The following is a 16,733-nucleotide window of genomic DNA, read 5'->3' as shown; positions in this document are numbered from 1 at the left end:
GCTTCTGGCCTTGCTCTGATGGTAACAGTGGAGTAAATGGCTACAACTGGTGATGGTGGTGGGCTGGGAATACCATTACCTTTCCTTGGAGCATGTCCCACAGCCACTGTCCCTGCTGCTATCGCTCCACCACCACGTTAACCACGCTTTGAGTGCTTTCACACCACCCCTAACAAATTCCATCTGGTTTTTAAGGTAAAACCCTAAAGTTTTGGACAGTTTTTAGTGGTCAGAAGGGGGAACGGAGGCAGGAGGGAGCCCTAAGGGATGCAGGAGCGGGCGCTGCGCATCTCGCACCCCCAAGCTCCGCCTCCGAGCCCGTCCCCAGCCCTCGGTACCCCGCCCGCCGCCGGCTCCTCCCTCGCAGCCCTTTTGTCCCTTCCGCGCCGCCATCCGCGTCCCCCGGAAGCAGCGGGCGGAGGGGGCGGGTGTCCGGGAGCGGCGCCGGCAGCGGCAGGGCCATGGTGCAGAGCCCGCCCGCCCCGCAGCCCCGCTGAGCGCCGCCGGGCCCGGGCCGCGGCCGCCAGCCCCGCTGCGGCTCCGGTAAGGCACTGAGCGGGGCGGCTGCGGGGGTCGGGGGGGCTCCGGGGGCCGGGGGCGTCGCGTTCCCCCCCCTCGGCCCCGCTGCCCGGGGTAAGAGGAACCGGGTGCGGTGTGGAGGGCGGGCGGGACTCGGCTCGGCCCGTGCGGTTCGGCTTCGTTATTGACTTCGTATTTCGTTTAAATAAGGCTCTCGGTGCGTGTGCGGCCTCAGACCGGGAAAAGCAGCGCAAAAGAGTTATTCCGGTAACGCCAAACGGGTTTCCTTCCTGAACAGCGATTCCTTCCTTGGTTCTTTGCTTTTCCCTTCGCATCGGTGTTTTATCGCTTTTACTCTTGTGATTTAGCTTGTCTAAATGTCTAAAATTGACGTTTCTAATAGTGGAATTTCTGGTGCATCATGCCTAGAACATGGCTGCTAAAGCCGAGTGGTACCTGCGAACCGGGTATCGCAGCCGCAGGTACGGACACAAGGAAACGCCTGCAGAACCGAGCAGCTCAGAGCTCCAAAGCAGTTTTGGTTCTTCCACTTTCCCTTTGTTTGCTTTTTAAGGGCTTGTCTTCTCCGGGGAAGTTTTATTTGCGTGGTTGGCTCTAGTGGTGTAATTACAGGGGTTAATTTGCACTGTTAGACAGGCGTTGAGTCTAGATAGGTATTCATAGAGGATCCATGCCACATCCTCATCCGCCTTCTGGAAAGTTGTGGGGTTAAAAGGATAACACAAGATCCCAGACTGGTTTGGGACCTTAAAGCTCCTCCAGCTCCAACCCCTGCCACGGGCAGGGACCCCTTCCACTGGAGCAGCTGCTCCAAGCCCCTGTGTCCAACCTGGCCTTGAGCACTGCCAGGGATGGGGCAGCCACAGCTTCTCTGGGCACCCTGTGCCAGCGCCTCAGCATCCTCACAGGGATGAAGGCCTGTTATGGTAAATATTTAATGCACTTCTGTATATGAGTTATAGGACACGCGTACTAATCCTTTTGCATCAAAGCTGGACATACAAAATGGCTCTGAGTTCATCTTGTGAACTGCTGCTGCTTCCATCCACCTGCTTTTCCTTTCTCTCTGGGAATAAGCTGACACCCAGGTTCTGGTCAGCAGGTCTGCAAGAGAGGGGATATCTTGGCAGAGTGAGCAGAGATGGCATTGAATTGTGCCTCTGAGGCTGATCTTCAACCCCAGGTTTAGTCAAAGGGGGTTAAGACCTTAGTAGCTTTGTTACCTCCTGTGATCTGAGCAGTGGCTCAGGCCGGTGGAACATCATTCTTCTGCCCCACTTGAAAGACAAGAACTTGAAATGGCGCCTGATAACACAAAGTGCTCTTGTCAGGAGAGAGGAACATCTGAGGGCACCAGCAAACAGACCTCGGTGTCTGCGTGAGCCGGATGCATCCGGTGCGAGCCGGGAGGCTGGCACGTCCATCACCCCGGGACAGCCTGTCGAGGAGTGCAGCTTCCTCCTTAAGCACTCCCTGACAGCTCCGAGCTGTGGTCAGCTTTATGGTCTTTATAAAATAACATACCATAGACATGAAGCTGATTTATCAAATGAGCTTTAAACGAAGCACTAGCAAAACTTATTGGTGTCAGAATGTTGCTGCTTTTCCCAAGTCTCCCCTTGCCAAAAGCAAGTCAGTGTTGGGCGTTTTGTTTGTTTGAGGAGACCATTCAGACCTGTCAATAAAGCTAATTCCAAACTCAGAACTCCTGGGTTTTACTTTGGAAGAAACCTTGTGTCTAGTCTGGCACACCAGGTATTGTTTGTTATCCAGGTGTGAAATACAGACTGTATTTATTTAGGTGTGTTTGGGCTAAGGAAACTTAAGTCCTGTTTCTTTTAGCAGGGGTTCAAGTGTTCAGACGTGGTGATATTTCACATTGCAGCTATTGCCCAAGTCTCTCTTTTCAGTCGGTTTTGCTGCTCTTGGTATTTTCTCCTTCACAGCCTCTGGCTGTTTTCCTGCTCCTCTTACACAGCCAATGGTACCTTCTGTCTGCATCCAGAACTCTTATTTTGCTGTTCCCACTGAAGCTGCCATCTCCTCCACTTGTCAGTCATTTTCTGCTTGTGATTCAAGCTGTGTATCTGTCTGCATCTCTGTCTCCTCACTGTTCTCATTCCAGCAACACTTTCCATTAGTCTGAAGAGCCTTTTCCTGGCATTTTTCTGTACTTTGCTGGATTCGGTACCGCATTCCTCAGTGAGCAGTTTAATGAAGTCAACGATTAACCTCCTTCACTTGGCCACTAAACCAGTTTCCGATTATTAAACTGTTCCTGAGGCTTTTAATACTTCTTAAGTCAAGTCTGTGAACTGCATTGGTTTGGCTGTTGTCAGTATGGTAAATGCAGGATTTGATTTCTTATAGAACCTTGATGGATCTTATAAACCCAAATACTTTTGCCTTCCTCTCCCAGGCTCTCCTGCTAAGCAGCAGTAACCAGAAGAGCAATTTTTAATGCAATTTCAAAGTCCTGGAATCTAATATTGTGTCTTTTATTGTAGTCCACATTGGGTGATGATAAGTCCTGTTGGAAGTCATCAGTTTAGCTTGCAGAAGATGGAAGGATTTAAAAATGCCCAAGCCATCGCTCTTGTATACAAAAGTGAATATGAGCTCTTGAATGTAAATGCCCTTCCTCAATCTGCTGGTCCTGCTCTGGGGATGCAGCCCAGGACATGGGTGGTTACTGGGCTCCAAGCACACACTGGTGGGTCATGGGGAGCTTCTCATCACTCAGCACCCCCAAGTCCTTCTCATGGCTGCTCCATCCAGTCTGTACCCAGCCTCTATCTGTGCTTGGGATTGCCCTGACCCAGGCATGGGACCTTGCACTTGGCCTTGTTGAACATCATAAGGTTTGCACATTCCCACCTCTGCAGCTTGTCCAGGGCCTTCTCAATCCCATTCCTCCAGCATGTCGACTGCACTGTACAACTCAGTGTCATCAGCAAACTGCTGCTGAGGGTGCACTAATCCCACTGTCCATGTCACTGACAAAGATGCTGAACAGTGCTGGTCCCAGTATCCATCCCAGCTTCACAGCTAACACAACTGTGTTCAATTCTGCTTTACTATTTTAGTGGTTTAGGTGTTAGATAGACATCAGGTTCATTTGAAGAGAAGAAAACCAAATTGAAGGTATTTTTGGTACCTGCTGCTGCTTACTGTTGTTAAATGGAGGCACTTTAGTCTGAGATCAACACTGTGGCTTTGTTTGCATGTTATTTATGGATGGCTTGCTAAGAAAATCATCCTTTGGTTCAGTTGTGTTTATGAGCATTTCCCTGGCATGTTATTTTCATACCAGATAGTTAACCCTGATATGACCCATTTCCTAGCCCCTGTTGTACTACAAGTAATGGAGTATCTTTGAAAACATAATTGCTTTTTACAAACAAACTGAACTGCACAGTTAAGATTAAACATCCTTATGGGCAATAGGATGTTCAGACTTAGAAAACATGCGAGGTCTTAATGGAATGCTGTTGGGATGGGTTAGTGCTGGCTTCCCATCCTTCCCTTCCACCTGCGGTTTCATTCCTTAAGATATCTCAGTATTTATTATTATTTAAACCCCTCCAGATCTTGCATCCACGACAAGAAGGGGAAATATTTGTAAGGAAATTACATTGTTTTAAGCTTTCTAGTGGAAAGATGGTAGTTGTCATTACAGCAAGATAGATGTAAAGATTGTCAGACGTTTGCTTTGACCTCCTTAAACTCCATGGTTTGGGGTTCTTTACCTTTTGGCAACTGCAGTTTTACCTTTAATACCTGCTTTAGGACAGCAGACATCTTTTAAATTGATGTTAAGATTTAGTTCCTGTGCTGTTAAGCCCTGAGATGGTCTTAGGCTGTGCTGCCCAAGGAAGACTCCCTGAAGTGTAGAGTAAGTGACTGCTTCCTCACTTTATAGGCTCCCCAGTTCTGTGTTTGCCTGGAACTCTGACATATGAACTGTTGTGCCTTTCCATCCTTCACCATTTGTATCTTTTTAACTGTATAACACAATTTCCTTAGCTTGTAGGGGCTGATTTAAGAGCACGATACCTCCCTGGTGCTTGTTGAGTGTTTCCTGGTGAGTACCATCAGCCCTTACTCTGCCCGACCATGGCATTTGGTCTTGATGAGCACTCCTCAAGACTGAGCAATTACTTTGGACTTGGAAGCCAATGTTCCAGGCTGGTAGTTTTCATTCTTCCTGTTGTGCTTGAGCTCCTTGTTAGGCTGACTGTGGAGATTTATATTGCACCAGTATGAAAAGGCTGAGCTGGAGTGCAGAGAGGCCGCAGCGGTTATGAGAGCTGCTTCCTACATTATTTATCTACCTAAAAAGTGAAATCTGATCTCGCTTTCTGACCTGCCAGTAGATAATAGCATTCAGGTCCTTTTGTTGTTTTTTAACTGTGTGAAAAAGAAATGAGAGTTTAGATTGTATTCATTAGGCATTCATTTATACAGAGGAAGTTGTTACCTACAACTAGAGCTGGGAGAAGAATAGCATTTCCTAGAAGTCCAGAATGGTTTGGGCTGGAAGGGACCTTAAAGCTCCTCCAGCTCCAACCCCTGCCACGGGCAGGGACCCCTTCCACTGGAGCAGCTGCTCCAAGCCCCTGTGTCCAACCTGGCCTTGAGCACTGCCAGGGATGGGGCAGCCACAGCTTCTCTGGGCACCCTGTGCCAGCGCCTCAGCACCCTCACAAGGAACAGCTTCTGGCTCAGAGCTCAGCTCAGTGTCCCCTTGGGCAGGTTAAAGCCATTCCCCTTGGCCTGTCCCTACAGGCCCTTGTCCCAAGCCCCTCTCCAGCTTTCCTGCAGCCCCTTTAGGCACTGGAGCTGCTCTCAGGTCTCCCCTTCAGGAGCCTTCTCTTGTCCAGGCTGCCCCAGCCCAGCTCTCTCAGCCTGGCTCCAGAGCAGAGCTGCTCCAGCCCTCGCAGCAGCTCCATGGCCTCCTCTGGCCTCGCTCCAACAGCTCCATGTCCCTCTTGTGCTGTTGCCCCAGACCTAGATGCAGGACTGAGGGAGGATGTCACCAGAGAGGAGTAGAGGGGGTTGCTAACAGCTCCTAATAGAAAGGAGGAGTTAAAGGGAGAGGAACATTAACCAAACCCTTAAATCTAGTGGGAATACACATTTTGGTTTCTATGCACTGATCTGATTCACATGTTCTTTGATAATGAATGTTATTCAAGCATGTTATTCCATAAAAAAATCAGTAGTTCAGCAGGCAGCAGGTTGGAAACATTCCTCTTGGTCCTGCTTTGCACCAGCCATGCCTTGCTGCTATTTTCACATCAGCTCTAGTACTGAAATCCACAGTTGTTCCCTTTTCTCTCACAAATGCTCAAAAAGCATATTACACTTTGGAAATTGCAGCTTATAGCATTTCCTAATTGCTTTCAAAGCCTTTGAGTTATGGGAGCCTATTAAGCAAGCAGCACTTAAAAGCTGGTGATCTCTTACATAAAGATATTAACCCAAATATTTTTATAGGTATGCTTTTCAGCACATCCAGTTTTACAGCTGATTTTAGCCCCTGTGGTAAACAAGCATGCTAATGGAGCTGTTGGAAGCCCCTTTAGAAAGGAATCACAGTGCTGTATATGCTGCGGGTGACATTCAGCTTTGATTAAATGCTGTAATAAAGCCTGCATCTGTGTTGTTATTTTCCAAAGGAAATCCAGAAGGGAACACTGAGCACAACTCTGCTTTTGGTTTATCTTTTGATCTTTTTCCATCTCAACATGTGTCTCCAATGCTTCTAGATGGAGTGTTTGGGGTTTTTAACTAGGACTCGTTTAAGGAATTAGCTGCCAGTGACAAGATAGGAAGCAGAAGCACGGGTTGTACTCAGCATGAGCCTGACCAGCACCAGCTCTCCCTTTCCCTCTCCTGCTGCCTTTTAATTTTCACTGGCCTGTTTGGCCATAGCATATCTGGTCTTGGACAAAGATAGAAGTTAAGGTAAGGTGCGTATTTATATCACCTCTGCTTTCCTCCTTCTCCATCCTTCCTCTGCACTGTGCATTTCACTCTCAGACTGTCCTGGCTTCAGCAGTAGCAGTTATTTTTTCTCCTTAGTAGCTGGTGCAGTGCTGTGATTTTGACTTTCAGCCTGGGAACAGCGCTGATAACACCGATGGTTTTAGTTCTTGCTCAGTCATGTTTACTCTAATCAAGGACTTCTTAGTCTCATGCTCTGCCAGGGAGGAGGGGAAGCCAGGAAGAAGCAGAGGAAGGACACCTGACCCAAACTAACCCAAGGGGTATTCCATACCACAGCATGTTGTGCCAAGTATAGAAACTGGGGTAGTTACCTGGGAGGCCAAGATTGCTGCTCAGGTCGGGCTGGGTATTGGTCGGTGAGTGATGAGCAATTGTATTCTTTTCCCTTGTTATTTCCCTTATCATTATTACTATTGATGGTAGCAGTAGTGGTTTTGTATTGTACCTTAATTACTGGACTGTTCTTATCTCAACCTATGGGAGTTACATTTGATTCTCCTCCCCATCCCTCTGGGAGCGGGGGAAGAAAGGAGGGGAGTGAGTGGCTGCATGGTTCTGAGTTATGAGCTGGCCTTAAACCACGACACAGACAGAGCGTCTTCAGCACCCATTCTTACTGAGGGAAAGTTGCTGGCTTCCCTGATCTTTACAGAGTGGATGAAGGTCAATTGATGGTGCAACACAGGACACCCAGGAGGTGATCTTGTGCTCTGGGGAGAGCACTGGTTCAGCACATTTCACAAGGAGAGCAAGTAGGTGTGTGGGGAGGAGAGGAGAAAGTCAGCAAGCACAGCTCAGTGTTGGGTTCTTGCCACAGGACCTTGGCTCCCTTCTCTGAGAGTTGAATTTTCTCCTCTTTGGGCAGTTTTGCAGGTTTTGACAATATTCCTTCTGTTAGGAACAATGGAAGCATTTCTGCCAGTAAAATCTTGGATAGACACAAGAAAGTCGTGATCATTGTAGGATCTGAAAAAGACTTTGTCTGAAAGCTTGGCCTTTTCCCTTCTCCTTGCTTTCTTTTAAATCAATACATCAAAGGTCACTCTCTCCCTTGCCCTCTTTCCCAAACCTGCCCCTCTCATCCTCTTACCCCTCCTCAGCCAGGCTACATCTGGACTGTAAGTGACGTGTGCTTCTAGTAAATGAGAATCGCCCAGACCTGCAAGGAGCAGTGTCCTTGACTTAATTAAATGTTATCAGATCTGTATGAGTGCTCAAACATTAACCACTGAAGTGCTGAACTCTTCAGATGCTAGTCCTGAAGTCTGCCTTTTCCTATGAATTTGGGTGTAAGCAACACTGCTCTAAGGTCTCCCTTTTCTAGTTTAATTGGGATTTAAAAGCCTTTTCAACCAGAATTTGTAGGTAAGACAAAGAGAAGAGCTTTGCTTCCAGTTCCTTCCTTGCAGAGCTCCTGAAGTAGATGCCTCAAGGCTGCCCTTTAACACTGGACTTGTGAGTGGCAGTGGGGAAGCTGATGAAGCAAACTGAGGTTGAGTGTTTCTGCTCTGCAGAGGGGAATCAGGCAAAGTATAACATTTAAAGTTCCAGATCCTGCAAGAATCACATAAAGGAGGTTTCCAGCCTGCATTCCAGTGCAGTTTTTACCTGGTTCTGACCACAGGATTCTAGATGCAGAAGCCTCAAATGTTAAGCTGCGTCTCCACTCCCAGTTTGAAGGTAGAGGCATTTGGGGCTAGGGACAGGGTGAAGAAGGAGCTCTAAGGCTCCAACCTCAGGTTTGAAAGTGCAGGCAAGGACACAGAAAGTTTTATCTCTGGGTTGCATTGCAACTCCATCCACGCTGTAACTTGATAAATTCAAATATTACTAGAATTAAGGTGCAGCAGTGCCTATCCTGCTTTGCTGGGGGGGGGGGGGGGAAGGAAAGAGCTGGGTTTATTGCTTAATATTTGGCTGTGCTAGAAGTTGTCCTCTTTTCTTCAACTCTGTTCTGCGTTGGCAGTTTCAGGTGATGTGGAGCGTGTTCTGATTTGTGCTTTCTTTAAGGCGCACCGGGTTCAACGAACAATACAGAGTCATGAAATTGAACCTCATTTTAGTATATGATCCCATGGTTCGGTGCCAGACTTTCCTCTTACATGTACCAACCCCTACCCTGTCGCACACACAGCCCAGTCACTCTGCTCTAATGTTCTTTGCTTTCAGGTGAACAATCAGAATAATGTTCTACATAAACTTGTTGGAGAACCTGAAGGTTTACATCAGCAGTCGACCTCCGCTTGTGGTCTTTATGATCAGTGTAAGTGCTATGGCAATAGCTTTTCTGACACTGGGCTATTTCTTCAAGATCAAGGAGATCAAGTCACCAGAAATGACTGAGGTAGGTACAGAAAGTTTTCCTGAGCTAAACAGTGGGAATACTGATTGGAACAACATGCCCAAAGTGAATGAGGTGGGATTTTCACCCCACAGTAACATGGGAGTTGCAGAGTTTAATGGGAGATTGTCTTCATTTATACTTGCCTCTAATTCCGTAAGGGAAGAGGCTGTTGGTATGAATACTTGAATAGTCTTATCTCAAGGACAAAGCAGAACCATCTGACATGGATCTTTACTACAGCTAGAAACATTTCTTACTGTGTCATGTCAGCTAGTTTGTTTGTGAAACTTTCTTATCATGGAATGGTTTAGGTTGGGAAGGGACCTTAAAGCTCATCCAGTTCCATCCCCTGCCATGGGCAGGGACACCTTCCACTGGAGCAGCTTGCTCAAACCCCATCCAACCTGACCTTGAACACTGCCAGGGATGGGGCCCCAAGTATTATCTAATAGTACTATTCCCCAATGAAGGAAACCTTGCTAGAAACTGCTCATATCCTGAGTGTGGAGAGAACAGAGAGAGTTAACACCTTCCTTTTGTAGTTTAAAGGAGGTTCTGCTGCTGCACTGAGCAGTGGTCAAGCAGTGGCTGGGATTGAACACATCTGTCTCCTGTAAACAACTTGTTGAGATAGCGACGGTGGTGTTTGTGCTGCTTTGTGAGCCATGTAATTCTGTTAAATGGCTCGGAAGTGCAGATGGGATGGTAGTAGCAAGGTCTGCACTGCTCTAGAGAAGCGTGAGCCAACAGTTAACCTGCTGATCTGGTTGAAATCTTCGTGTTTGTCTTAAGGACTGGAATACCTTCCTCCTGAGGTTTAATGATTTGGACTTCTGTATATCTGAGAATGAAACCTTAAAGCATCTCATCAATGATACCACAACTCCAGAGAGTACCGTGACTAGTGGCCAGGCGAGATCTTCTACACAGTCTCCACAGACTCTTGAGGACTCTGGTCCAATAAACATCTCTGTTACCATCACGTTGACACTGGACCCACTCAGACCATTCGGCGGCTATTCTCGCAATGTCACACATCTAAGTTCCACCATTTTTGGACACCAAATTGGACTCTCAGGTATGTGAGACTTGACCTTTATGAATTGGCATGCTAACTATATAATCATGTAAAAACGCACCAGCTTGTTACTGTGAGATCAGTCTTTGCTTAGAACATACATGTGTTTCCAGATTGGTTGTGAGTATATTCCTCTATAGGGCCCTTCACTTGTTTGCTAGAAACACGTTTCCCTGCATTCAGAATGGAAAAGAACCTGCAGGTATGCTGAGATTAGCCTTTGCAGCTTTAAATGATTAACTTATTGGCAATGGAAGGTAATTTTTAAGCCAACAAAAATCCAAGCACTAAAAGCTTCTACAGTGACTATCTTCAGTTGTATCATGATACATCTGCAAGTCCTTAACACATATATTAAAGGTATTAATGTACATCCATTAGAGATCAAGTACTATGTTGTCTAACAAAATAGAGTTTAAATGCATACATGAATAAGCTTTCATATTGCAAACAGCAACAAATAAGGTGGTTACTATTTCTGTGGTGTGAAGAGACTGATCTGTTGTGTGGCTGCCCACAAGTAAGTTTTGACAGGAGACTGCAAGAGATCAGTAGAAATCAATAATAGAACCTGATTGAGTTTTAGCTTTTACCAGGGTTGCATTTTATACTAATGCCTGAAGGTGTGTTGAGCCTCAGAGACCTGTGAAGAGACATTTACCATAGCTGTAAATCTGTTTTGTTGTTGATATTTTGCTACTGCTTTAAGAGCTATCAAATGCAAGTTCCATTTCTGGTAGCCTGCATTTATTTTCAGTGTGGATATATCCACAAGGAGTTAATAGACATTGTTTAATCTGCACCTTTCTGTCTACAGGAATATGTCCAATTTGGAAAGTAAGCATCAGCAAAAGCAAGTGTGGAACAAAGTCTTTGGGAGGAGAAAGGCTGCAGATCTATGATTTACTTTCTAATACAGTTCGCCAACCATGCATGAATTCACTTAGAAACAGTGAGGTTTTGCTGCAAGGAGCTCAATGACCCCATTTCTTCTGAGTCAGGAGAGGTTACAAAGACCAACAGCTGGGAGTTTTGTAGCTTGGTGTGGTTTTTAACTTCCTTTTTGCTCTCTTTGTTGATAGCAAAGATCCTGGATGCCTTCAGAGGTACAGATTCACGGTGATAGTTACTGCCTTTGTCATTTGCGCATTGTCCTTATCCTAGGGATCATTGCTCAGATACTTTTGTGGATGAAAATCAGCTTTCCTTCTCTCTTTCTCAAAGGCAGAGAATCCCATGAGGAGATAAATATTACGTTCACCCTGCCGGCTGCCTGGAATTCCGATGACTGCGTTCTTCACGGCCACTGCGAGCAGGTTGTGTTCACAACCTGCATGACTGTGACAGCAGCCAGCAATGTGTTTCCTGTCACAGTGTAAGTGCATTTTAAACACTCTTTCATAGGCTCATTACTGGGTGATTAATCCCTGAGCTGTTTCTCTGAGGTTGTTACTTCCTCAGGAGCTTTAGCATTGACTGGAAATGATGTACGTGCCCTCCTCCCCACGGTAGAAACCTTGAGACTCTTGCTGTCTTTGGGCAACACTGGATTTCTCTGTGGATATTTTGAGCTGTAGTCCCTGCCTTTCAAAAGGTGATTTAAGTACCACTGGGAACAAAAGAATCTGTGACTATCTGAGGAAGATGCCCTATAGTTTAGTTTCGCTGACTTGTGTGAGAGCTAAGGCTTGACACTAAAGGGTTTTAACTCTTCCCTGCTGAGAGATCAGTGTAAGCCACATGGTAGCAAAGCCACACACCCAAGCAGGTACAGACCTTTTATCAGAATAGTTTCCCTTTGTCTTCTCTAGATGCCCTGCCACTATTCAATACAACCTGGAAAGCCACCAGATGAGTGTGTAAAGCCTTATGAAACCCAGTGTTGTTCCACTTAAGCTGTGGGATGTTGACTTACTGAAACAACATGCAGTTAAATTCTGGTTTTAGTACAGGAACTGTATGGTTTTTATACACTTTTTTTGTTAAGCTTTGGATTTTGTTCTTGTTTTGAGAAGTCCAAACTAACCCATGTGTTGTGCTGCTTGACTTGGTTCTAAACGTTATTCTTGCTGAACATGGAGAATGGCCATTAGAGTGCTAACTCTTTCTGGTTTTGATGCAGTCAGCCACCACATTGTGTTCCTGAAACATACAGCAATGCCACGCTCTGGTACAAGATCTTCACCACAGCAAGAGACTCTAATACAAAATATGCACAAGATTATAACCCTTTCTGGTGTTATAAAGGAGCAATCGGGAAAGTGTATCACGCTTTAAACCCCAAACTGACGGTTATAGTTCCAGATGTAAGTGCTGGGTTGGTTTTCTGTGTCATGTTGTATAAATGCTTAGCTCTGGTTTAACTGCATATGGTTTGGTTCATGTCCTAAACCAGTCACACTTGGGGCTGGTTTATCCTGTAGTGTGAGGGCTGGGACAGAGTTAGGTGTGATTTACCCCTGGAGGGTGTGATGGTCTCCTCCTAACCTCTGTGTGCCTCAGCTTTTATTAGCTGACATCTATGTTCTGAAATCATTTGGCAAAAGACACTTCCAGTATATGGGAAGAGGTCTCTACTATGAATGTTGAACATAAGGAACATTTTGGCTCTTTGTGCCATGATTAGGAATCGCTTCCATTACTCTGCCAGCTGCATCAAGGGAAGAAAGGTGATTCACAAAGTAATTTCTGTGTTGCTCTGATAATTATTGCTTTGATATAAAATGCCAACTGTTGATGCATTGTCAGTAAATGGTTTTACTTCTCTGTGCAGGACGATCGCTCTCTAATAAACCTGCATCTCATGCATACCAGTTACTTTCTTTTTGTGATGGTGATTACCATGTTCTGCTATGCAGTTATTAAAGGCAGACCAAGCAAACTGAGGCAAAGCAATACAGAATTCTGCTCTGAGAAGGTGAGTCTGTGTAATGACAAAATATTGACTCAGATAAGGAAAGATGGAAACCTCCTTTTTTTACATAGTACAGCCTGGTTTCTCTTATCTCTGGAGACGTAGATTTAATTCCCTTTCAAAGAGACATGGGTGTTTCATTATAGACACTATAGATGGGTGCCACAAAATACATATATGTGCTTTGTAGATCCTCTGAGCTCAATTTCTCTCCTACAAAAGTGGATTATTGCAGTTCAGTAAGTGCTGTAATGCAGCTCCTCTGTGTTACTTGCACTGTTTTAAATGAAGTATTGAATAGATGGCATGGAGTAGTTTCATTTTTTATCACAACAGATTGAAAACTGAATAAAACATGATACCTGGTTCTAACAGTTGTTAATCAGAATTTGATTAAAACAATGGCAAAGCTGTTGAAACAGCCCTTATTCAGTACAGAGACTGCACTTGGCTTGACAGATTAAATATGAATATACTAAATTGTGAATGTTGGCACTTTTTGATCATAATGATATTTTGTAGTATGAGCTGGGGGCTTTGGTTTTGTTTTTAGTTTCTTTCCTAGGTTTTAGGGTTTTGTTTAATTGATTATGCAAAGTACAAAACACCTTCAGACTCACTTTGATCTCCTTTCCAAGTGCGACTTTTCAAGGTTCTTTGGAAAGGCAAGGACAGATATGCGAGCTGCACGGAGATAAGCACTATCACTGTCACAGCATTAAGAATCTGAGTTTAATGAGCTGTTTTCTTTCCCTTTTGTTTAGGTTGCTTTGTCAGAAGCATAATCCATCCTCTCCTTTGACTGAGAATAACTGAGAACCGAAATCATTGCCTGCTGAACCCGGACTGGGTCTTAACACTCTGTGAATACATTATCTTGCAATGTTGGTTTATTCCAACCAAAGACATTTCAAGTGCCTGTAATTGATTTGTACATATTTATAAAGGTATATTCAGAATAGGTGGGATGATGCACTTGTTCCGCATTGCAGTGCGGCCGGAACCGTTCAGTCTTTACCTGTGGACATAGCCGAATGTTCGTGTAGATATCTTTAGTGATATGGCTACATATAGTCAGAGCAAGATATTTTTGTCTAGCTGCATCTGGGCAGGTTAAGATGCCTTTGCAAGTGTCTCAAACAAACCAACAGATCTTTGTTTTTTTTGCCCAATGATATGTACAGTGTGTTTGAAACAAGTATGCACCTTTGATAGAATACTGCATTTCCAGTGCCACCAATCTACTACATGAATTAAATGTGTGTTTGTGTGGCCTAATACTTTCTTCCGTTTGCTCCTTGCTTGCAAGAAACGATATCAAGGTTTTAGATACTTTTTTCTTTTGGAAACAAAGAAGTACATATTCACATTTTAATAGTGCTGTATTTAGGACAAACTTGTGCTTTTATTCATAGTAAAAAGTAAAAAAAAAAAAAGAAGTGAAGTCCCATTTTAAAATGTTTCTTACTGGCAAGTATGAAGTCTGATTACTTTGGTCTTGGTCTTTGTCATTCTTTTTGTTTCCTTTGGCTTGCTGAATGCCAGAGAACCGGGCAGCATAGAGACTACCTGGAAAGCTTTCCACTTGAGCTCCCATCTGCAGCCCTCACACCAGGATTGGGTGTCTCTGCTGCAGAGCAGCTTTCTGTAACCTCTTGGTTTTCTTCCTAGGAAATGGAAAGCTAATCAAAAGGTGCATTGTTTGAACAGGCTGATGGGGCTCTGCACAGCCTTGGGCAAGTGCAGCTAATGGAAGACTAAGAAATCCCATAGTCTGTTACAAAGCTTCACTTCGGGACTCACCAGCCATCTCTGAAGGAGAGCTGGAAATGACACTTTTGTTAGCTTTGTCCCATTTCCATGTAATGCTGTCCACTCAGGGGAGAAGGACAAGGAGAAGACCAGGGCTGTTGTGATTAAGGTCACAGAAACCACACGATAAAACACATACTGTTCTCTGGGTCCATTCTTGAGCTAGATCTTTTATTCCATGCATTTCTCACTTTCCCATTCTGGCTTCTTATTGAGCAACTTCCTTAAGCTTTTCCTGCAGACATTTCCACCACTGCTTTTACAATCCCACTGGTTGCCTTAACTGACCTTTCATCTTGTCCTTCAGCTTTCTTGTCAGATAGTATAACTGCAGGTCTGCATACCTACACAGGGTCTTTTTTTCCCCTCCTCCTATTGCTTTAACCTACACAAAAGAAGGAACCCAAGTCAAATATCTCACAGTCTCAGTTATGCTGGCATAAGATTCTTGGTTTACACCCTAGTCACTATTTAATGGTATCCTGCTGGTCTGTATGTATGGGACTTCAGTCACTTCACCAGTTTTCAGAGCATTTGAAGCAAAATAGTCACACCTTCTTCAGAACGTGTTTCCTTTATAGAATTCCAGTTACTTAAGTGGTATTAACTAATGTGTGTTTTCCTCCAGGGACGTTAAGGCAAAGCTTTAGAGATGGCCTAGTTTGATGTCTAGGGATAAAATGAAGCTTCCAGTTTTCTCCTGATGCTGCTATGGGCTCACACTGCTTCACTGACATGAATCCATGAAGTCAAACCAGGTAGATGGCTTCTCATGGAAACTGTCTGAGCTGTTCCTTATCACACCCCCAGCCTTCTGCATCAATACTGACTTGGAGAGCTGCTTATGAGGGTGGCTTGATCTGGGGACCAAAGGCAGGAATAGGAAACGGATCGGGGTGGTGGTGCAAATAGAAAACAACCAACACGACTCCTTTAAAACAGCAGAGCTCAGTCCTTTCTGTTTCAGCCAGTTTAAAACCAAACTGCAAATATCCAAACTGGAGTTTGGTCTGTTGGGGAAAGCAGATTTATTGGGCTTTTTAAATCTGTTTTTTGCTGTTGGGTAACCAAAGGAACCTGCTTTGTAACTTACCATGCACTACACTGAAACACCCAAGAATACTCAGATCATAACCCACAAATACAGAAGAGAAAACATTAGAGGTGTGGTTTTTGCCCTTAGTTTACACCTTTGCACCCCTGTGTTGCAGCAGAGAGGGTGTCCATCAGGCTGAAATGCTGCAATACTCAGGGATACTGGATTGTTCCTAGGCGCAATGTACAAAAGTTGAATGCAGCCAAACAGAAGAGTAAAAACTTAAAGTTCAGATCATATTGATCTTTCCTTTTTTGTTTTGTTTTCTTTTTCTTTTGAACTATGACTTGAATCAGTTTTGATTCTATTTGTACGTGTTTTCTTGTTCTTAGAAAGCTGCCATTTCCTTTTGCATTTTCCTTTGGCATTACATAGAAAATCTGAGCCTTGGTTTTCAACCCTCTGCAGGTGACCGTAGGGTTAAGATGGCTGTTTTGGTTTTGTTCTTACATTTCACTTGTCTTGTTGCATGATGGTTAATAGCTGATTTGGAAATGACATTTCTCTCCTAGATTAATTTTGTGTTTGTAAGATGTGCATATTGCTTTGCAGAATAAAACCAACCGAGTTTATCCTCTTGTCTTTTATTTCTACTGCCCAGTGGCTGTGGAGGTGGTGTAAATCACGTGTGTTAGATGGACCATTGGAGGAAATGAGTAGTGAAAGTCTGCAACAGATGGGAATGTCAAACCCTTTGTTTGCTACAGTGGGCACTTTGTGTACACTTGGGTTTTCTTTTATATGTTATGATGTAGGTGCCCATCATGGGAAAAACAGGCTTTGTGACCTAGACCCATCTCTCCTGTGGCTGCTTCTTCATGATGACACACTACAAGCACTGTATAACGTACTCAGCTGAACCAAGACCAGATGTTGGGTGTTTCAAAGTGCCTGGAGGTGACTGGAGATGCTTGGAGGAGTTCTCTGGGTGGCTGTT

General features: G+C 44.7%; 1 protein-coding gene across 2 annotated transcripts; it reads left to right on the top strand.

The window, feature by feature from the left end:
* Positions 1 to 430: 430 nt before the first annotated feature.
* Positions 431 to 16,368, top strand: TMEM248 (transmembrane protein 248). Of its 2 annotated transcripts, none has more exons than XM_034068802.1 (7): positions 431 to 543; positions 8,722 to 8,896; positions 9,689 to 9,974; positions 11,199 to 11,349; positions 12,097 to 12,280; positions 12,748 to 12,891; positions 13,653 to 16,368. In XM_034068802.1, the coding sequence occupies exons 2-7, from the start codon at positions 8,738 to 8,740 to the stop codon at positions 13,671 to 13,673; spliced, it is 945 nt and encodes a 314-aa protein (XP_033924693.1). In that variant the 5' UTR covers positions 431 to 543; positions 8,722 to 8,737; the 3' UTR covers positions 13,674 to 16,368. The 2 variants fall into 2 exon arrangements, with proteins under 2 accessions (XP_033924693.1, XP_033924694.1); XM_034068803.1 differs by lacking the exon at positions 431 to 543 and adding an exon at positions 706 to 786.
* The last annotated feature ends 365 nt before the right edge of the window (positions 16,369 to 16,733 follow it).

Source organism: Melopsittacus undulatus, chromosome 13 (assembly GCF_012275295.1).
Source record: "Melopsittacus undulatus isolate bMelUnd1 chromosome 13, bMelUnd1.mat.Z, whole genome shotgun sequence".
Lineage (NCBI taxonomy): Eukaryota > Metazoa > Chordata > Aves > Psittaciformes > Psittaculidae > Melopsittacus > Melopsittacus undulatus.
This window is presented reverse-complemented; position numbering and strand designations above follow the sequence as displayed.

Excerpts from the sequence above, each read along its gene's own strand:
- TMEM248 (XM_034068802.1), top strand. The coding sequence starts at position 8,738 with ATGTTCTACATAAACTTGTTGGAGAACCTGAAGGTTTACATCAGCAGT. Across the intron at positions 8,897-9,688 it reads AGTCACCAGAAATGACTGAG|GACTGGAATACCTTCCTCCT; the intron begins GTAGGTACAGAA and ends GTTTGTCTTAAG. Across the intron at positions 12,892-13,652 it reads CAGAATTCTGCTCTGAGAAG|GTTGCTTTGTCAGAAGCATA; the intron begins GTGAGTCTGTGT and ends CCTTTTGTTTAG.